Here is a 22,664-nt window from a genome sequence, read left to right on the forward strand (position 1 = left end):
GAGAGTGTGACATTTCACTGGCCTGGTTTCATGTCTGTGTATGTAGGGCATTTACTGGGGCAGCAGGGTGACTGTCACCTCAGGGGTAGCCTCACCTCTGGAGTAGACTGTTCCAGTCTCACGCCAGAAATGGAGGTTGTGTGCTCCATTGGTGTAAGGTTCACAGAAGCCTTCCCAGTTTTGATCAGATATACTGTCAGCTGTTAACATAAACAGAATTAAAGCAACAAAACAAAGCCGTGTCATCTCTGAGATGTTACCTACCCAGAGCGGGTACACGTTGCCTTGGATGTCACACTGCTGAGAGCGCTATATCTACCCGATTCTCTATCAACAACCCAAAGTCGCTTGAAGTTGGCTTTCAATAAAAACAACATAGATGAGAAAAAATACCCACTGCTGTCAACAGAGAAAACTGTATTGTATTGAACCAGGGGTCCCGAACTCTAAGTCCTCTTCTCTAGAAAGTCATAGATTTAACCATTGAATCATTATTTTATGTCATTATTTAATGTTGGGAGACATATAAAGATGTAAAGATTTATTTATTATGATCAATTAAGCAGGTCATGTGTTAAATGCACTAATTGAGATTATTTGGAAGTAAACTGAATACCGTTCAGTCCTCAAAGAGATAATTACTAGCTTAATAATAATTATTTGCATTTATACAGGGCTTTTCATTCCAAAGGATCCCAAGTAATAGAGAATTTAGGACTTAACATAGGATTGTTAATGACCATGTAGCCAAGACCTCATTTTAACAGCTTATCTGAAGGTGAGCACCTCCTATAGCTCTGTGTTCCTATCCATGCGCTTTGGCTTGGATAGTCTGGTCCAGAGGGGAGTCTATCAGCACCACTAACGGCAGCAACATGGTTTTCCTGAGAAGTCTCCCGGCCCAGTACTGACCAGATTCAGCCTTGCTTAGTTACCAAGATCAAGCTAAAGGGTGATTTGAGGCTTAGTTCTTCTGTAATTTGTGAGAGATTCCTATATCTTCAGACAACAGGTGATTCAGATTCACCTATAAAAGGAATTTTAGTTCTCATTTAACAAGGCTGATGACTCATGACAGGAATCCACTTTGTTTTAGCTAAATTTGTAGCAGATATCAGAAGACAAATTAAACAAAATATTTAACTGTGCACCCACATGTAGGTGTGGTTAGCTTACCTAAACCGTTGTTTTAACCCTTGAATGGGTGAATGCTCGACAACTTAACTTTAAAATAACTGTACCTGTTGCCGAAATGCAAGCACTTCTACACTGGCTTCTCTCATCCAACCCACACTCACACTTCTGTGGGTGTCTTATATACCCTCCTGTGCAAGGTCAAGGTGCACTTTCAGCCCTATGCACATGTGTACAGACCACTGGTGCTGTTCTTCATTTCTGCAGACGGATGCTGATGACCACTGGTGGCCAGTATTCTGGAGCTGCAGTCTTGCCTTCCTGTACAAACTCAGTGTAAGGTAATGGGGGCAATGGTCAAGTGAGCTGTAAACTCACAGTGCTCGTTTGCATGTGCGTGTGTATGTGCACAGATTTTGCATGTGTGACACACTATGGAGGATTATTTATTATCTAAGTGCATTAAGGCCTATTTACCAGCACCAGAGTCAATTTGTGTACTGATGTTAGTCCTGTCTAGAGTGAATGAATATCTAAAGAGTGTTCTTGCTGAGCTAATAGGCTTTGTTTGTTTACAAAAGCCTGAAATAAAAGGGGCTTAAGTGTCAATTAGTTTGCAGTTCTGCCTACTTGATCTTTTGCAAGCCAGGGGGAATTTAGAGCCTTTATTTGAAGTGTGATGGCTCCAATTTGCACATCCCTGTCAGGGTGACTGGTTTTTTTTATGTCTCACTAGGACTGCCACTTGGTAAGCAATAAGCAGAGCCTGCTAGTGTTGTGGGTGTCCTTGGTCAGGGGCTGTTGCTATTAAAATTGTTTAAAGACAGGAGTGGTAAGGGTTGAAATATCGTTCAGACAAATCTGTGGTGTTGTCTGAAGATTTTAATTCATAGTAATTTGTGGTTAAAACATGCCCCCGTATTTTGATTTGACTGTTGTAATGTGCTGTGATAGAGAATGATATCAACAGAGTGATAAAGTGTGCCCTGTAGTGACTTGGGAAACTGCAGTACTGGAGCCCCCAGGCGATGGCTGTTCAGATTCACTAAATTAGATAGACCGGACAGTCTAATCACCCAGCATGTGGTCCCAATTTTGAATGAAGACTGTGTGCATTGATTTAATGAGTGTGAGATTCAAATCTCATTTTCTAAAATATAATTTAATCTTCAGTAAAACTATGGATGCACAGTGAGCACTTTGCGAGTGAATTTTGTTGTTTTCAACTTATTTTGGCAATAACGCCTAACAACGGAGGAAAAAAAATCAGACGCATCGTCTGAAGGATTTTACCCCAGCGAAGTGAAATGTAAACAAAACATAACGAATTGGTATGACTTGCTTATACTTATGAAATTGTAGCCAACAATAGTGGAAAAGTAAAAGGGTACAGTGTCAAAGCTAATATTTTAAGAACACAATAAAATTGAGAGCTCTAGATGTGAGTAACTTTGGGGAAGAGAAAATAATATTCTTTCATGTATTCAATGTATCATTTGTTATTTAAATATTATTTTGAACTAATGGAAGAAAGTGAGACTTGTAGAAGATCAATTTGTGGTTGTAAACCTTTGTGTTAAATCCCACACAGTAAATGTATTTTAATGTAAGGAATTGCAAGCCAACCACAATATAGTACAGGTTTCAATTATTTTATTTTTTAATCATCCTTAGTAATAAAATAAATAAACTTTAAATACAAGACAATAAATACATAAATAAAGTACTTTGGGATTCATTTCACAGCTGGAAGCGTCTCACAGTTACCCACAGTCCGTACCCAGGCTGTTTCTAAAGGAAGGTGTTGCTGCTGTGTGCTTCACAGTGCATGTGCAAAGTCTCTTAGTTCTCAAAGACTGCAGGCTCCAGGTAGCAACAGCTGCTGTGGTGCTGACCAGTAATCTGCAGACAGGCCCTTGGTCAGGCTGTAATGACCACTGGAAGGCTGCAAAGAAAGAGCAGAGAAAATGTTAATTCATAATGCCTCACAACAAGAGCTCGGTCATTATACGGAGGAGTTCATAATCAGAGTTGTTTCTATGCAAACTTTATGTTTTCTTCAATCTTTAAACTTTGCAAATGTGTAAAATTTTCTTTCTCAATATTACTTTTGTCTAGATTAGGGATATTTATGTTTTTCTCATGCTGAAACCTGTTTATTTGCCTCGTTCTCTTCTATGTACAAATGATTTTAAAACTATATGCCGGAGATATCCCATCTAAATTTATTGAAGGCTAATTTAAATATTATATATGAATATTCTAGTGAATTCATTCATTTAAGACACTGGATGGCATTGCTTAGATTGCAGCTGTGCACAGATGTGCATTTTATTCTTAATGCATATATATATTGTGGTCACATACCTGCCATGACTGCATTGTGCTTGAAGGCTCAGCTGATGTCACTGGAAATTGAGAATTCATATGAACATGCTCTGCCTGAAATATGGCATCAGAGTCCTCCTGGATGCTGATCTGCATGTTGTCCTGTGGAACAGAGGGAGACAGGGATACATCTTTCTGGGTTCTCTGAGCCAGCGCCTCCTCGCTGAGCCCCAGCTGCGCCGACAGGTGGGAGATGTAGTGGATGGTGAGGCGCAGGGTCTCGATCTTGGTCAGGGTCTGTCCCGCCGGAGCCACTGAAGGGGGCAGGTAGGTCCTGAGGTTGTGAAGGGCCTTGGTCAGGTCTCTCATCCTCAGCTTCTCTCTCTCGCTGGCGCTCTGGCGTTTCTTCCCAGGATACTTTGACCTGGATCTCCTCTTGGCCTGGACAGGGTCGGGACTCTGTGTGGGGGCAGCAGTGGTGCTCAGGAGGAGCTGGGGGTCTCTGGGCTCCTGCCTCGCTGCAGGCTGCGGAGGTGGGGGAGAGAAACAGCAGGAGTCGATGGAGGAGGCCGGGGACAGGCTGCCGGTAGCGCTGTAGTAGCCCGAGTCCGACATGGAGCAGATTTGCTCCAGCAGAGCATCGCAGCCGAAGAGTGGCTCGTCCCCGTGGAACAGGAGCTGGGAGAGAGAGGCGTCCATGTCTGCAGGTTTTCTTCTGGAGGAAAGGTTGTGTCACTGGCAATGCGGCGAGTTCACTGAGGAAGACTGTGCTGCTCCTCCATTTATCCTGGACAGCAAGGTGTGAGGTCACACCTTCACTGGTCTCATCAGGACATCAAAGCCCCAGAGGGGTGAACACGGAGAAGGCAGGGGGTCTCTGACACAGAGGGTCTGGGAATCGGTCTGTTCTTCCACTTCACCCACGGGAGAAAGGGGTACTCACCAAATCAGAATGAGCGAAAAAGCATAACGATAAAATAAATAGAAATGTGATTCTCATTTTCAAATTCCTTTCAGTTTCATAGTATGGAATATTTAAAATATACTACCCCAGCCCCCAAGACCATGCAGAATCAATATTCTCTTGAAGGTAATAAAACAACTCAACTTTCCGTTCTGCGCTCACAGGGATAACTTTTTGTGATATTCAATCGAAAATGGAAATGAAGAATGAGAAATACTCAGATGGTATCATTGATATTGATATGTAAGAATAAACAGATCAGTCAAGTGAGTAGGCAGTGTACAGTAGGTACTTTCAGCCAGCATCACCACTCAGCTCCCTGCCTTTCTTGTTCAATTTCCTGATATTACATGCATTAGGACATTTCTCATGGGATTAAAATTAGCTTGTACTACTATACTTTTGGGTTTATTATATATTTATAGAAGACCCATTTATTCATGCTTATTATTTATATATACAGTACTCTTTTTAAAAAAAGTCTTCATTAAAACCTGGCAAATATAGGAGTTTTATTTAAAATAATTTAAGACTGAATAATTAAATAATAATTAACGTATTCGTTTTTTTAAACACTGAAAAGCAAGGTTACCTGTATGCAGAAGCATTCGTTTACACTACTAATCTAGGTAACACAAACTGTGCTCCATCAAATACAATGATGGACAGCGTAGTATGACCATGGGGAAATCGAACACTTCGCGGTTTTTATTTCACAACAGCAATGGTGTGTTTCCATTACACACTCGTTGCCAACCATTCCTCTGGTGTGGAATGTAAAACGTTCATAGCCAGCTACGAATGGCTCCCTGATGAGCACTTAAAAACTTCCTGCGTGTGTCAAATAGGAAATTAGACGGCCGCGCTTTGATCACCGGGTCGGATGTTCGCGTTGACCTAGAGACAGAGACAGTCGCTGTGTGAGGGGTATTACAGCCGATCACAGCTGCAATCCGCAAACAGACGTGGCATCTTGAGGGCCACCGAGTGCTAGCTACAGAGCAGGTCTACCGTGCGCATCTAAGTCATACGGAAAAGGCATCACTGTGTCCGCAGGAACACGTTTTTAAGAAACACGCCAGAAACACAGAAACCAAGAAGTCAAAGCTTCACAAAGCTGCATATCGCATTAAATGAAAAAATTAAAGAAATCAATTCACGCTCACTCTGCAAAAAAGTTTAACTTTATATAATATTTAAACTTGAACTAATTTAAATTTCAGATACATTTCCAAACGCACGGAATGTCGTGCTTCAAACTAACCAAATCAAAAATACTACTGCGTAATTGTTTTCTGTTGACATTCAGTACCATTTTTGACATATGCAGAATTTGTCAACAATCAACAATGTTCTGTATTTTCTGTGGTTCGTTTTCATAATTTTAAAGTAAAATAGGTTTCCTAGTTTCTACACTTTTAATCAGAAAAACAATAGCTGTCAAAATGACGATTTCTTTACTCCATTTGTGTTCGTATTGAGATCACTGAAATAGATGTGAGCTGAGACTCACACGGTACACTGCTCCGCTGCCCCGATTCTCTCTGTGTTTCATACCCCGGTGTCGCGAATCCTGCTGGAGCTAAAGCAGTGTTTTATGTTTTGCGTTCTGTGAAGTATTGTTGCCGTTTTACAATCATGAAACAATGGGATATTATACATAAACACGCAATAACTTACTCCCATTTTAGGCTTAAGAAAAGGTGAAGATTAAACTAAATCATCATTGAAACCGATCATCAGTACTGGGCCTATTAGAACTTAGCGAACAACATCTTTTCTTTCAACCAACGAGGAAGAAGATACATGGATATAAAAATGTGTCACAGAAAGTTCCGAACCGGGGTAAGGACGGCGATTGCCTTAGTGATTTGAGAAGAGGAGCGTGATAGTTACCGCTGAGGAACAGACAATATACAGTATATTTGGTGTTTTTAACCAGTTTTTATTATAAAACTGTATGCTTAACCTCAAGCACTTTTAAAACCAAACATTAAAATGTTATGTAGAGAAAAAGCCGGGACAAAATTACAAGAATAAAGAAATTCATTTATATTAAGATAAGTTATTTTCTCCTTTGTGGGCAGGGTATAGAGTACGCACGTGTTTATGTTGTTTTTTTTTACCTCAAAGGGCTACCATCTTCTAAGGGGGTGAGTTTAAGGTAATTGATTTTTAATTGTGTCTATTATAGGAGCAATTGAGCACTAATTTCCCTGTTTGAACTCTGGACTTGCAATTACTCTAGAGTGGGCAGTGCGCTCACATGGAGCAGTCTGGACGGTGTTTATTAGGGAATACACAATTTGTATTTTACATTCACAGTCATCAATACAAAATACACTATACAGTATACAGTATGTATAATGTGTAGAGTATATAAAATACATCAATTAGAGAAATAAAGTAATTATATGGCATAATTCTGAAAGCAATAGAGATTAGTACAGTACTGTAGCCCTACATTGTTTATTGTGTAAATCTCTGTCTGCTAGTGCCCTTTTCATGCTTGTGTAGTCAGTGAATGGATTTGCCAAGAGTACTCTTCCTTAAAGTACTGTGTGCCATCGAGCTGGACTGTGGTGCTCAGATCTAGAAAATATGCCGATATGTGCTAGGATAGCAAAGCCCAAAAAACATGTCTCTATAGCTTGTTCCATACTCCTACCACCCTTTGTATAAAGTCGTGCCCCCTGTCCTCAGTTTTAAAAGCATTTTCCCAGAGCTTCCCTTTGTGTTTCACTGTTGATTATGAAGAAGTCCAGTGGGTTGACTGTCAGTGCCTTTGGAGATTTTGAATACTTGATTCATTGAATCAAGTCCCCTTATAGTATTCTCTTTTCAAGAATAAAAATCCTATCATTTGTCATATATATCACATATAAAATTGGATCATATCTAATAGTCATATATTAAAATTGTACCATTTATACAAATAGAGTTGTCTGCAAGCTTCACTTATTTTCTCACTGTACCAGAATTTAGATCATTTATAAAAAATCAGGAAGAGTACTAGTTGCAGTAGTTTAGTAACCTTTTGAAAAAAATAATATGTCATATGACATACTTTGTATCCATTATGTCTGTTCCCCTTTATTGACCTTTAACATGTTGGTTAAGCAACATCCACCTTTTATAAATCCAGGTGACTATATCACTTAGAATCATATTGCTTTGCATTTCGTTTTTGTTTCCAAAACCTTGCACTTCCTAGTTCTAACATTTCACCAGAGTTCATTTTAGCTGATACGATTAAAGCAAATTTCTACCTTAGAGCGTAGATGCCATTCAGCTTAGGTCATGAAACATCCCCAAAACTTTTAAGACATTTAATGAGTGAGATATGTTATATGAAAATAATCAAATCCGACAAAGCTGAAACTGTAGAATATTGGGGATTTGCGCTGTGTCAGCCCTTTGTTGGTGAAACGTGAGCCCATGAAGCTGTGATTAGACGCTGGGGTTTGGGGCAACAGGAGCTCAGGAAAGGGGGAGCTGGGTCTGTTTGTGCTCCCTGCGATTTTCTAGGCTCTCTGATCTAATATCTGTTTCCTGCCGATGTCAGGAGTCACACCTCTGGAGGATGTGTTTGTACAAGTGCCCCAGGTGCCAACTCAGCAAGCCCGAATCAACCGTTCAGCTACGTGCAGCCGTTTGAGTTGTTTGTTAAGGAAGGATCGTGAATGCTAAATGACACAAATCCCTAGCAGAAGGTTTTTTTTTATCTCCAAAAATACAGGACTGCAGTTAAAATAAGTTACGACACAAAATAGACATATCTGCTGTGCTGTTTTGACTAATGCACTATGTGCTATGCGGACAAAAAGAAAACGTTTTGATGTCATTTGAGTGAAAACAAAAACTTATTTATCCTAGTCGGGGCTGCTTTGCTAAATTGACAAGGCATATATTGCATACAGTACTGTATGTGTGTATAATACAGATAATTTTATGACTTGCGATTTAGTGGCAACATTTGCAGAGGGAAAAATAATATCTAAAGATAAAAGCACATTCATAAGACGGTGAATCTAGTTGTCAGATTTACCAGTGTGAAAAAGATAACTGTTATAAAATGACAGAACTAAAAAAGACACTTGTTTCTGGCAGAGTTTCGTGTGTTTAAAGCTTCACGGTGTGATAAAAAAGAACCGCTGACTTTGCAAATAGTCCAGAAAAAAAGGCTGGTTTTAATAAGTGAAGTTATGAAGTCATTAAACCATTTTGAGCTGTAGCTCAGTTAAACATTTTCTGTTCTTTGGGTGCGCTGTGAGAAGAGAAATAAAGATTTGTCTGTCGGAATGTTTTCGCTTGTGTTTGTGAAAGCAAAAACAACACGCCGTCAACACGCCTGTAGTGTGGGACAAACCGGGATTTGAGCTGCAGCTCGTCTGGGTGAGAGAAGGACGACCAGCCAGGGGGACGCGCTCCTTCTCTGGCTGCATGAGAGATGAGGCAGGTCGGGCTGCACGGCCGGAGAGGAGCAGGGGGAGGGATATTTCAAATATTTATTTCTAACTAGGCAGGGGGAACAGGTCGAGACTAGCGTTTGACGCTCTCCGGAGCCTGAGACTCCAAATAGTGAATAAAGCCGTGCATGAAAAAAAGAGATAAAGGAAAAGCAAAAATATAAATGCTATGTATTCAGAATATACTTTTTATTATATAATACAATATATACATGATATTTAGTATACTTAGGAAAATAAATAAAGAAGCAGACAATTTATAATAAATAGGAATGATTGTGGTACCATGTATCACACGGTGTTCATTTTAAAAAGCGAATAAATTAGACATAACAATTCATAAACAAATGACGTTTTTGAGGGTTGAGGCTCCAATACACTTCATTTTCAATTAGAATTTCAAACAGTTTTCATAGGAAGAACGTGGTGTCCGGCTGGGTGTCGATATAGCCTGTGTCATTGTAGATCTGGAACATAAACAAAGGAACGTTAACGAAATGCGGCGCTTTGCATACACAACATTATGGGCTGATGTAAAAACTAGCCAATTTTAAAATTAAAATTTCTCTAGACCTCAGCAACATTTTGAAAAATAGTTTTTTCTAATGATTTACGACAGTTTAATGTTTTACGTCTCCTTCAGCACTGAAGTATATTGCTACAACTATTATTTTTTTCAACTTTGACTAGTAAGTCCCCAGTAGCTTTAAAAATAACATATTCCAGTAAATAAAATGTGTATTATTAAATACGTGTTGTGGTATGTAATATTTTATCATAAACATGGTGGCATCTTGAACATAAATGTTTGCAATCGTTACTTAGAAGATTCTTCACATACCTGATATGACGGCATGTCTTGAAAGCAGAGTGCTGACAAGGGTGAGCCTGTGTCCATGTCGAGTTTGCTGTTCAGGCCTGTGGACTCGGGTATGCAGAACTGCTGCGTATTGTCTTGGGGAGAACTCTGTGCTTCCTCTGGCACCCAGTGTGCTGGCATGGAGCTGTACTGGTAGCACCCGGGGAAGGCTGGGGCAGTGAGGCACCCTGGGGTGTCCAGCTCCCCTCTCTGAGCCAGCGCCTCCTCGCTGAGCCCCAGCTGCGCCGACAGGTGGGAGATGTAGCGGATGGTGAGGCGCAGGGTCTCGATCTTGGTCAGGGTCTGTCCCGCCGGAGCCACTGAAGGGGGCAGGTAGGTCCTGAGGTTGTGAAGGGCCTTGGTCAGGTCTCTCATCCTCAGCTTCTCTCTCTCGCTGGCGCTCTGGCGTTTCTTCCCAGGATACTTTGACCTGGATCTCCTCTTGGCCTGGACAGGGTCGGGACTCTGTGTGGGGGCAGCAGTGGTGCTCAGGAGGAGCTGGAGGTCTCTGGGCTCCTGCCTCGCTGCAGGCTGCTGAGGTGGGGGAGAGAAACAGCAGGAGTCGATGGAGGAGGCCGGGGACAGGCTGCCGGTAGCGCTGTAGTAGCCCGAGTCCGACACGGAGCAGATTTGCTCCAGCAGAGCATCGCAGCCGAAGAGTGGCTCGTCCCCGTGGAGCAGGAGCTGGGAGAGAGAGGCGTCCATGTCTGCAGGTTTTCTTTTGGAGGAAAGGTTGTGTCACTGGCAATGCGGCGAGTTCACTGAGGAAGGCTGTGCTGCTCCTCCATTTATCCTGGACAGCAAGGTGTGAGGTCACACCTTCACCGGCCTCATCAGGACATCAAAGCCCCAGAGGGGTGAACGCGGAGAAGGCAGGGGGTCTCTGGGAAAGACTGCTTTAGCCAGGGTGCGAGACGACAGCTACCATGAGGAAACGAAGACAGGGTTATGACAAGGAAATCTGCAGAGGTGGAGATTCAGATAGCTTTGAGCAGCTTTATACGTCCTCCTTATTTTTTATATTAAATAATCAAAAAATATAATTTACAACCGAAGAAGGCTCCACAACCAAAATGCTGGGTTTCTTTCTTCTCTTTTCAGCATGTAATAAAGTTTTACTTGTTCCTAAATAATATAATGTATAGTAACATAATAATGCTAAACCAAGCTCAAGATATTTAAGACATTTACATGTATCCTTTTGCTGCTCCAGTAATTGTATCACTCCAATTTTAATACTCGTCCCCTGTCAACGCCTTGTATTTCCTGTTGGTACCCTGAGACTCCTGTCCGTACTCTGGGTCTCCTGTCGGTACATTGTGTATCTTCTCTGTTTTTGCCTCTGTTGTCTGTGTATCTCTTGGGCAGAATTTCTATCTTTCTCCCCCTTTTCCACGCAGGTTAAGATATTTTGTAGTTTTGCTGCAGATTCTTGCCCCAAGTCTCCTGGTGTCCATCTCCCAGGATTCCTTGTGCTGGGGAGAGCTGAGACTTGGCGTGTCGCTGGGCGCTCTCTGCCATGTGCTGTGTCGCACTGACTCTCCTTCATATTGTGCAGATGGCATCCCAGAAAAACCACTGATTTGGTTTGTTTTTGTCTTATGTTTTATGGATAGTATTTTTGAAATTGTATTACAACTCAGGCCTTTTGTAAATCAATTTGTTTTATATAGTGAAATCCAATCACACATAATGAGTTATAACTTAGTAAATAATAAGAAGCTAGCATGCCAGTAATAAGGAACTAATAGTGGACCAGTGGTGGTTGTATTGTGTGGTGATTATACGGTAAATTGTCGTATTTTTAAATTAAGAAGTTCTGTTCTCAAAATAAAACACAGAAGTAAATGATGTAAACTATGTTTGAGGAGAAATATATATGTAATGCAGGTCAGGAAAGGAACTGTATCAATATTTTGTTAACCCCCGAAATGATCTCGCATGCTTCACACACGAACACCACAGTCTGAAGTCACACTTGTGGAGATGAAGTGTGCCGTCTGTGACGTGTGAAGAGCTCTCACTTGCCAGTGTTTAGACAAGTGCCTCAGCCTCAGTGTTGTCTTGGGAAACACAGAGAGGGGCTTCAAGTGACTTCATTACACTGGTAATGCTCCAGAAAACCTGTTTCCAGTAAGCCTGTGAAATGTGTAATTCACCGAATGTCAGTTTTCTGTGTTAATACAGATGTGGCACCACAGTCTTTAATATTATGTCCAAAACCTGTTATTATAGACTAATGTATCTAGAATTGGGAATCCGGGATTTTTATGCAATAGTATATGCATAACACTACACTACTACTGTTACACTACTGTTAACATTTCTGTTCTGCTGGAAGAGCATACTTTTGTGGAATGAAATTAGCCAAGGCTCTTTATTTTTATCATGCTGGAAAACATTTCCTAAATAGTTTACAGCCCTTTTTATGCTTTAGATCTGTCATAGTAGTGTAAGCGTCGCAATATTACATTTAATTTTAATATTTGCCTTCCACCAAAAAACTTAATAATGCATTTACTTTTGCAGTGTTTCTTTGTATATAAAGACCTTGCATCTCTTAATTTGCAAACTGTAAGTAGGAATAGGATGCTAAATGTCCTGTAGCATGTAGCATGGGGGGGTTTCAGTAACATTTTGAAGGAAGAAAAGCGCTGTAGTGAATGATGTGTGAATGTAGTGCAGTGGAATAGATTGGCCTCATTGGTGTGAAAGATCAGGCTGTGAGCCTGCGATTTCCTGGTTGAAGGAGCTGGAAGAAGGTGCTCATGGTGATCCAAGATCAAGGGCAGGACACACTACACGTTGGAAGGTCGTCTGGAGCTCCCTCTTTAAATGTCCCATCTCAGGATTTATTTGTTGGCAGGTATGTTTCAAACAGCAGTACACCTTCACATCCGGGAGTCAAGGTGTTAAAGCAGAGCAGACATTTCAGTGCGAATTCCTTTAGCAGCCTGATGTTTCCTGTAAGGGTTAAAGTCAGGGTGGTATCTCTAATTCTAGCCAATCACTTTTTAAAAACCAGGTTTAAAATATCATCTTGGAAAAGTAACAAGAAATAGTAAATAATATTGAATTTTGAAGTTTCCTGCTCTCTGGTCTTTTCTGTTTAATGTCTCCCTAGTTCTTCTCATCCCTGGTGTTTTGATCTTTCATACACTGGTTGATTAAACTTAGAGCAGTGTCTGGAGGGACACTGGAGGTGTGTCTGCAGGTTTTCTAGGTCTCTTTACAGCAGTAGCAGCTGAAGAGCTGGGAGAAGTGGTTAAATTGCCTTAGTTAAGCCAGTAAAGAGCCAACTGAGATTGTTAGGAGACAGATTGGACGTCCAGACAGAGTTGCTCTCCAGGAACAGGACTGGACACCTCTGGTTTAATTTGTCTCATAGGCCACTGCATGAGGTCTAGTCAGTGACCATTTAACATCCAGATGAAGATTGCTTCCAATCCTCTCTGTCACCTCTGTATTTGGTATGTACCTAGTACCTACACATCAAAGCATTGTGGAAGCGTGGTACAAACTACCTAGCCATGTTGTTGAAGCTGATACCCTGGTTTCTGCTGATGAGATTGTTGATCTATTAACTAACTTATTATAAACTTACTATAACAGTCAAAATGGGCACAATTGCCTTGATAGGCAACCAAAAGCACACAGGTGAGCTGCCGGATATAACTGGGGTGATTATACCAATGGACCTAGGTTGCTTCTGCTCACTGATGACCCCCATGCCTTAACTACTTTCAGGCATGACATCTGCTAGCAGGTCCAACAGCAGCGGAATATCTATTTTATGGGGCTGGGTGGAACATCAGATTCCACTAAATCAAATCGGGTTTCATACATTTACAGAGGTTGTTCTCCTAGAAAAAAGTACATTTCCCACTATTTGTGCTAGAGCAAAAATAAGAAGATATGATTATTGTATTGAATTTTAACAGAAATGCTCTCCGTGTAATTTTAGTCCTGAAATATTTACCCTTTTCATAGCAAAAATTATTTTTTAATTCCACTGGAGGTGGAGAAACCTGAATAGTATATTGCTCAAGAGATCTTGCCCGTCAAGATAATATTTTGACTAAAATCAAATCGTTTCTGTGATCTTAGCTGTTTTGTTTTTGGAGGTGCTATGTAGCACCTCTGTCATCCAAAACAGAGGCAGCAGGTTACTCAGGGGTTGGGGTAGGTCAGTAGGTAATGTTCCCACAGAAGAGAGTGTGATATTTTACCCCTGATTCTAAGCAGTGGAGATCAACAGTAATGGAACTTAACCTTCCGTGGTTGTTTAACAGTAGTCTGATCCCACACGTTGAATCTTGCTTTTTTAAGGAGAAATATCATGGTTACCATGAGGTAGCATGATGTCTGCTTAAATGTTAAATATTATTTGATCAATTTCACAACAACCCTTAGAAATGTCTGCTAGAAAGTAAAATTGGAAATGTTTTCCCCCAAAATCATGCAGACTGTTTTCCTTACCCATGCTGTTTCATGTTTTACAATATCATACTGAAGATGACAAATTGATCTGTAGTAAAAAAAAACGTTGCAAATTTTATATATAAAATCTAGCTTTTAGAAAATGATTTGTCTTTTGATGATGTCTACAGTAAGACGCCCAAAGGTTTTTCATCATCACTATCATCACTGTCATTCTTTTTCTTATTATTCCTTATTATTATTCTTATTCCTGGAAGGGTACGGAAATGTATAGTTTATAGTTTCGAATGTCTATGCTGCAGGACAGCACAAGAAAGATAAAAGTAATGTCTACTCTGATATATTGTCCTCTGCAAATGGCATAACATAAAATAAAACTTCTTTTCTTCAAAGCCATCCTTGATGTAAGCTTATTTTAAGTTTAAGAGTTTTCAAACCTATTAAAGATTTTAATAAAAAGTCTGGTGCTTTGCTTCCTGGAGTGCATTTTGTGACAGAAGATACAGCCTTATTTCAAAGAACAGGGTGTTGGCCTGGAGCAGACACCTTGGTGTCTGATACTTCAAGTTATCCTTGGCTGATACTTAAGTAAAAATAAACTACATTGTCACTCAAATCTTTGAATAACCAACATGAAGGTCAATAAATGATAGAAGTACAGATGTGGAAATAGTTAAACAGACTGCTTTTAATAAAAATATATTATTTTCATTACTCATTTTCGTTTTTCCCTAGAAGGGTGTGAAGTGACACCTCCGTGTTGCAATCCCTTGTTTTTTAAGGGGTGGGGGCGAAGGTCAATCGGTAATGTTCCCATGAGACAGTTTATTACTTCATGGAAGGGCTTCTGGGAAGGAAACATCCCAGGTGTTGATTCTCTTTTTATGGCAAAAGAAAGTTCAGTTTTGAGAATTAAAAAAGCAAAGAGAATATATTTTCTCTTTTTTTAACTAGTCTATTCAATTTATTTTTGTTGAAACCTTTACTTTTCATTAGAATTGAAAGCTACTGTATCACAGTATTACACTTCAAATGTTCAGGTCTGTACTAAATATTGAGAATGTTTACTGTAATGGAAACTATATTTTTAATGATAATGAGCCTGTATTTTAAATAATTGGAATCACATTTATTTTGTGCACCAATAAAACTGTCATTGAGGCAGATTTCTTCAGTGAAATATGCTCTGGCTTAATGGTACTTCACAGGAAAGTGCCAGATTTTCACTTTGTCCCCTGTCACTTAAGATGCTTGAAGAGGAAGCTCTCATTAAATGTCTAATGTATCTGTCTCTACAGGTTTTATACAGCCTTTTAGAACAGCGAGGGGGGTCACCTGGCTGCAGAGAAACTGGGTATCTTGAAAACAGAAAAGGATTTTAAAGTTGCTCTGAATGGAAAGTAACCATTAGCTTTAAATATTTATTTTCCCATTAATCATTTATTTGAAATCTTAGTCAGCATTTAAAAAATGGCCTGAAGGTGATCTGCTGTTCTTGGACTGATGGATGTCCAACTGTGCCAGTTTAATTTAGAGAATGAAGGAGACGTTTTTAATTTAGAATTAGACTTGAAAAATTAGAAAAAAATATATTAAAGAAAACTATTTTTTGAAGAAGGTGGCACAATGGCATGGTGGCCTTTGCTCTTGGCTTCTGGGTTTGATTCCAAGCTGAGAAGTCTTCTGTGTGGAGCTCGCATGTTCACTACCATGCTTACTTGTAATTTATTCAAGTGCTCTGGTTTCTTCCACTCTCCAAAGACAATGCTGTCTAGGTTAAGTGGCTAATCTCCAGATAGTGTTCATCTGTGTGCTTGTGTGTGTATCCTGCCATGGCCTGGAGTCCTGTCCAAGGTCTAGCACCTCCTTGTGTCCTGTGCTACAGGTTTTCAGAAGGAATAAACAGCTTCCTGACCATGGATGGAAGTGTGGGATTTGACACTATGTTCATTTTAAGGCATCGATTTAACCAAGGTTTAGTACTTATTAATTTCTGATCTAGAAGTTCAAGAGCGTGTTCTGTTTGAACATAGTTGTTCATGAGTCTGGTGTCCTCCTTAATAACAGAAGAGGCTTGCACTGAGTATTTAGTTGCAAAAAATTGAGATTAGGAAATGTACAGATTTTAATTTAAGAAATCTAAAATTAATTTCTGTGAATAACAAAAATAAAAGTTGGAAAAGTTATAAGCTACAGGTATTCAGGGCATGAAAATGTGACAAACGGGAGTCTGGCAGTGATATAAAGTCTCTAGACTTAAGTTTTGTTTGCATCCAAGAGATCCAGATCCAGTTAGATGGACACAAGGTTTTTGATTATTTTACTAGACCCTTATTTTACTAATTTAAAAGACCTGCATCTTTATCAGTGTCTTAAAAGTTTTCTATCAGGCTCTTGTCAATACTTCATCAGTGTATTACACTTTCCATTTGCACATCAAATACAGTCCACACACTGATAAAACAAGCATTTATCTTTCCTTACATTTCTAACACTGCAGTGTTTCTGTTTGCTCGCATATCTAGCCTCTAACGCATTAGTGGATTATTGAGATAAGGGAAGATAAAGTCAGGTCTTTTAAAGGGATCATTTTCTCCAGACAGTTAGGTGTCAATGAACGTCTTCATTCACCTGGTGATCATTAACGAATCGGCTTTGTTTACCTCCAGCACTTCATACAGCACTGTGAGAAATGAGGGCAAAGCGATTTGCAATGTCCTGAAGTCATTGTCAGATGTGTCCTAAAACTAGAGAAAGCAAGTAGCTGAGTAAAGTACATTTCAAGGAAAAAAGAGACATTATCCCCCTTCTCAGCTGAATTTTGTAGATGACCTGTTTTGTTTTATTTATTAACATGGAATAAACAATATTATACTGAACTTTGTTAAAAAAAGCTGTACTTTACAGTTTTTGAGCTTTCCTATGTAGGGCAGTGACCACAATCTCTGCACTTTTGTAACAGCGTTTATTGGTGTGTTTGTGCCAAGGACATAGAGAGCTGAAATCTTCTTATTGGAAAAAAAAATTAAACATTTCTGAGAAGATGATCACATTGTTTTGAAAATGAAAACAACATATTCCACATGTTATGGAAGCATACAAAAGGAGCCTAAAGCACTCTTATGTTAACATCCTGCAAGAGACAACTTAATTGTTTTTGTCTTTATAGGATAAAGGAAAATGAATAGAAACTTAGTACAGTGATAAATGCTTTATGACTATGGTCCTCAGTATCATGTTAAACCCAGTGGTGGGACTTTGGACTTCAGTGAGAGAATATGTTTTTTATAACTAGTGGTTAATACACAACCTTGGTGTTGTATTCCAGTCTGGTAAATCATTGAAAATGAGGAGTAGTGGTTAGGGCTCTGGAGTCTGATCAGGAGGAGCAGGGTTCAGATCCTGGCGGTGATGCTGTTATTACACTCCTGGGCAGGGCACTTGACTTGGAATGGTTCAGTCAGTGCACTGCTGAATGATCGAGTCTCCAGACTGTATAGGTCTGTGCCAGTATGTAGTTCACTTTAAAAACAGAACATGATAAAATACCAGAGTGAGATCACCGATGTCTCAAATAGCAATTGAGACATATTGTAACAGGTCAGACACCAATTGCAACACATAGAGACACTTTAAACCTTGTTAAATACCTTGTCGTCATGTCCAGTGTACCCACTGTTTCAGCTTTCATCCAAGGTGATGTGATGCTCTGAGTCACACAGCCTGAAAGCTCTTTGTTACAGGCTCACGTCTCTGCTGGTTGCTGTACATGTGCGCCACCGTGGAGTAGACTGTGCATCAGATAATACAGACAGGGAGATCCATGCACATCTCCTCAGAGCCTTCCTCTGTTTGAAAGATTTCTTACATGTACAGTACATTCTATCCAGAGAGGGAATCATCAAGATTTTCCCGTGAGATAGACTGCTCCTAACCTTGCGTGTTACATCAACCTCTCTAAAAACACCTTATAATTTAGTTTTTATTGTGCCGTTTGTCTTTTTCTTGCTTTATATATTTTTGGCAGAATACGTTTTCAGAAATAACGATAAAAGACTTGCAGATAACAAACTTATTACTGGCTTCTCTTCACCGATTAGCCGACCTGTTATCCTAGATGGACTAATATTAACAACACTTTTGGAGTTCGGGATACTCCGTTTTATTTGTTTTATATAATTAGTATTATTGTTCAAAATGGACTGGATGTTTTTACGTTAGGATAATGCACCACTTACCGTCTTGTCTCTAAACTGTGACATGGCCTTGCTGCCTTTCGCATTGCATTAGCATGTCGGTGTGAAGTTCTGTTATCAAGCCAAGGGCAAGAGTGCAATTAAGAGTGTAAAGACCTGAACTGACCACCTTTCCACTCGCGGTCACTCCTTTCCGCAGTCGCGCCGAGGCGCTGCAGCTCTTGGCCAGTAGAGGCCGCTTTTTTACTTCTAGTCAGAAATATAAAACTATAAAGCATATACTCGAACGGTCCCAAGTTAGAGCGCTTTCTCGGAGGAGGAATTATGTTTGTCTTCCACTAATACTATTGAATAGGGCTTACGTTGTGTTTTATTGTATGAGGTAAAGTCTTTTTTTTATTTTGAAATGAAAGCTTTATAGAACAGAAACATATTAAACGCACTCTAGTAAATCACATGGACAATTATTATACTGTAAATCAGAAGAGAGACGAAGTGTAAAGTTAAATGTTTAACCCTACTGGATCTCGTCCGTATAAGGTAGTACTGAGGCGTCTAGGCAAGTCCAAAGATCCTAAAGAAAGCTTTTTAAGTGCCATGGAATTGTTCCTTGGTCGTATGTATATATTTTTGTGTGTTTGTAGCTTTGTTTTTCAACATGTTTTTAAACCAGTAAAAAAATATTTCGATAATAGTAAAAAAAAACATTCTGGTGATCTTTTTAATATATAATTTATTTCAATATTTACATGAGAGATATTTGATATAAAATATATTATTTTCAGTGTAAATAAATTACAGTTGCTTAGCTTCCATAAATGAGAAAGAAATATACATCTTTACAGCAGTATATATCTGTTATAGTTTTAAATTATCTTTCAAACAAGCTGTTGATGAATAAAGTTATTTTCCTTGTTCTTTTTAAGTTCATGAATGTAAAACTTGCTGGCACTTCCGAGGGTATAAAAGTCTTGTCCAGAGTGCTTTAAATCCAGAACTCCTGGGGCAGAATTTGACCACAGAAGTCTTCGCTGTACACCTACAAACAGAAGAAAGAGCACAGTTTCATTAGAAGTGCAACTCATTCAATTGCATTAATTTCACACACAAATAATCTTCTCGAAATGCGTCTGTTTTTGAGAGCTTTACCTGGCATGTATTTAATTTTGTGTCCCATTTTACATGCATTTCCTGTGTTAGAAATGCATTGACAAGAATTTGGCTAAAAGTCACCAAAAAATCAGAACCTGTAATTCTGAAATTACAACCTTGCTGGTTGATTGTTGGAAGAGAGTGTAATCGTACCTGACATGACTGTGTTGTGTCTCCGAAGTGTGATGACTGCAGCAGAGAGTCTGTGCTTGAGTTCAGCATCTCTTCTCGATCAGAGCTGCCCAGCATGGAGCTGAACTCACAGGACCCCAGGCCTGTTTCCTGCACTGGGTGGGCAGCTGTGGAGGTGTACTGGCACTGTCCTGGCATGGGTTCTGGCGCCCAGTGTGCCGGTATGGAGCTGTACTGGTAGCACCCGTGGAAGGCTGGGGCAGTGTGGCACCCTGGGGTGTCCAGCTCCCCTCTCTGGGCCAGCGCCTCCTCGCTGAGCCCCAGCTGCGCCGACAGGTGGGAGATGTAGCGGATGGTGAGGCGCAGGGTCTCGATCTTGGTCAGGGTCTGTCCCGCCGGAGCCACTGAAGGGGGCAGGTAGGTCCTGAGGTTGTGGAGGGCCTTGGTCAGGTCTCTCATTCTCAGTTTCTCTTTCTCGCTGGCGCTCTGCCTCTGCCTGCTGGGGTCCTTTGACCGGGTCTTTCTCAGCGGCTGCACGGAGAACAGCCTCTCCTCGCCAGACAGAGGGGACCTTGAAGCCTGCAGTCCACGCGGGCACACAGAGTGGGCACCCCTGGCAGAGCCACAGGGCTGGAAGGAGGGAGAAAAGCTAAAGTCCATGGAAGAGGCCGGGGAGACAGTCTCTGGAGAGGAGAGACTGTACAATTCGGAATCGGAGCTTGGACAGTTCCACTGGTACTGTGTCCTGTAGTTCATCTGGGCAGAAGAGATGTCCATGTTGCCTCTTGTGCTTCAGTCTGGGGAATGTGACAGTTCTACTTGCTGCCCTGGCTGCCTGGTCTTTATGCAGTGGCTGGAGGTGTGAAGTGACACCTCTGCAAGCTTTCTCAGGCCATCAAAGTCTCAGAGCCCAGGACAGGGCACAACATGGGCTCCCTGGGAAAACCTGACCCCAGAATGCAAGTGTGACTTTTTACTCCCATGCAAAACTGTAAACATTTTCTCATTCTGTGTTCGCTATTTCCAGCTGCAGACTAATCTATTTTACATCAGTTTCTTCCGAATCCCATCACAAATACACGTGCTGCAATTTTAAGAGGTTTATTCAGGTTCTCCTTCGTCCCTTTCATGCACTGATCTCGTCTTCTCACTTTCTTATGGGAGAATCATGTAGCTGTTTCAGTGAGTGAAAAGCAGTTCAGTCATGAGTTTTTTACACAATCGAGTTAGATAAATACGCCATCACAAAATCTGGTCAATTGTATTTGATTTCTAAATTTAAGATATTTTGCCATATAAGTGATATACAGTATTTATTATATTGTGTATATTAGAATGTATTTATAACCAGGGTTACTTTAGATACATTATGATGTTTTGTCTTGAAGAAATGCTGAGAATAGAATTCCTTTTAATATGTTTCAAGCACTGATGCTTGACACAGTATCTGCTTTACTGCTTTCTGTGGGTTTCTGAATTTAGTCACAAAACACTTTAAAAAGCTGAATTATTTTAAACACCATATTTGTTAACAGTGACTCGCTTTTTTAACCAGAGCTGCTACTTAAGGTTAATGGGCCAGGAAGAAACAGAGGAGTGCTTTGCAACTTGCTTCTCATTTAAAAGGTAATTACTGAGAAAGACGAGCAATGCTAACTAAAACCATTTTTATGAAATAGCCTAGTCAGTCTCCTAATGAATTAATATGAGTATTCCAAGCACAGAATACTGTGATGCATAAAAGTTGAATGATCTGTTATCCCAATTACACTTGTGGCGTGAAGTGCAATTATTGTTTCTCACTGATGAGAGCCCAGTGGCGTCAGGGATGTGTTTCTCTAATTATGCTCATTAGAGGTGACAATTCACACGTCTGCTATGAGAAAGTCATTCTGCATCTCAGTCCTAAGGCAGGAGCTGCCTTCCAGTAAGTCGCCAGTGGAAAACTGACCACCAAGGCAGAGACTTTGACCTATTGACCATCTTGCTGCCAGGAGTTCACCACCTGAGAACGGAACTTAGAGGTTTTCTAGGTGTGATTCTGCCTGATCTGCTGTGCCGTGGGATTGCTAGTGCAGAGGGCTGCCACACATCACCCAGGTGGGACCGAACTTGAGTGGAGCCCCAGAGCTTCAGAAATGGTTTTGTGACTGGGGCATCAATGACGTTTTTATCTCCAAGGTTTTTTATCTTCTGAGTTGGGCGTGATGTGTCTCCAGTTTCTGTGTGGTGAGAACTTCACTGGGATGATGAGAGCCAAAGTCGGTGAGTTATACAGAGTTAATAAAGGTATTTTTGTAAATATCTGTAATATGTCTGTAGATTTTATTTTATTTTTATTTTTTGTTTTGTTTTATGTTCATTTTATTTTTATTTGCTTTGGCAACACTGATTGTACCCATCAGTCATGCTAATAAAGCACCTTGAATTGAAAAATTGAATTGAATTAATAAAGGAATCACACAGCTGGCCCTAGTCACCCCTTTAGGTGTGCTGATTGAACTACGGAGGTGTTAGCCTTTTCACACAGGGACATGGGATGTTGGATGACTTAGTTTATTAAATAAATGAAATCAGCATCAGTCATTGGGCTTTATTTTTTCAACCCACATGAAGCTCTGAGAACATGCAGTAGTGAAAATATGCAAAAAGTTAGACAATTCAAAAGGGCTGCGATTACGTAGTATGCACTTGTATCTGCATTGCTGCTTATAAGAATATGAGAATGGTTACAAACTGTCCTGATGAAGTCAGTAATCATAAACCCACGATCCTTTTTATTGATGCTTCTCCAAATTCAGAAACATATATTTCATATCATTCTTTACTTCAGTCCACCCCAGTGCACTTACATATAGGATCTGGAATTGTATTATTTAAGATTAGTGCAGTTTATACCTCATTTCCTTTTTCATCTAAAACTGTTTTGATAATAAAACTGTCAAGAAATGTCATGGTTTCATATCCCTTCATCAATTGTTCTTAAAGTA

At 40.2% G+C, this 22,664-nt stretch overlaps 3 protein-coding genes and 1 long non-coding RNA gene across 5 annotated transcripts; all 4 read right to left on the reverse strand.

The window, feature by feature from the left end:
- Positions 1–2,919: 2,919 nt before the first annotated feature.
- LOC148659318 (uncharacterized) lies at positions 2,920–6,279 on the reverse strand. The gene is made up of 2 exons (XM_088641426.1): positions 3,502–6,279; positions 2,920–3,079 (listed from the first exon to the last, which is right to left on the reverse strand). Exons 1-2 carry the CDS (start codon positions 4,159–4,161, stop codon positions 2,984–2,986), a joined length of 756 nt encoding a protein of 251 aa, XP_088497552.1. The 5' UTR covers positions 4,162–6,279; the 3' UTR covers positions 2,920–2,983.
- A 3,026-nt stretch (positions 6,280–9,305) lies between these two features.
- On the reverse strand, positions 9,306–10,635 carry LOC148659319 (mesoderm posterior protein 2-like). Its single transcript, XM_088641856.1, has 2 exons — positions 9,737–10,635; positions 9,306–9,362 (listed from the first exon to the last, which is right to left on the reverse strand). The coding sequence occupies exons 1-2, from the start codon at positions 10,457–10,459 to the stop codon at positions 9,306–9,308; spliced, it is 780 nt and encodes a 259-aa protein (XP_088497982.1). The 5' UTR covers positions 10,460–10,635.
- A 6,446-nt stretch (positions 10,636–17,081) lies between these two features.
- Positions 17,082–18,581, reverse strand: LOC148659320 (uncharacterized). 2 transcript variants are annotated; one of them, XR_015940588.1, is made up of 3 exons: positions 18,433–18,581; positions 17,845–18,042; positions 17,082–17,716 (listed from the first exon to the last, which is right to left on the reverse strand). It is a non-coding gene; the product is annotated as an uncharacterized LOC148659320 (long non-coding RNA). The 2 variants fall into 2 exon arrangements; XR_015940589.1 differs by having other exon boundaries at positions 17,845–18,076.
- Positions 18,582–19,375: 794 nt separating this feature from the next.
- Positions 19,376–20,556, reverse strand: LOC148659321 (mesogenin-1-like). The gene is made up of 2 exons (XM_088641857.1): positions 19,696–20,556; positions 19,376–19,429 (listed from the first exon to the last, which is right to left on the reverse strand). The coding sequence occupies exons 1-2, from the start codon at positions 20,449–20,451 to the stop codon at positions 19,376–19,378; spliced, it is 810 nt and encodes a 269-aa protein (XP_088497983.1). The 5' UTR covers positions 20,452–20,556.
- Positions 20,557–22,664: the final 2,108 nt, after the last annotated feature.

Source organism: Lepisosteus platostomus, chromosome 7, assembly GCF_059453375.1.
Source record: "Lepisosteus platostomus isolate fLepPlt1 chromosome 7, fLepPlt1.hap1, whole genome shotgun sequence".
Classification (NCBI taxonomy): Eukaryota; Metazoa; Chordata; class Actinopteri; order Semionotiformes; family Lepisosteidae; genus Lepisosteus; species Lepisosteus platostomus.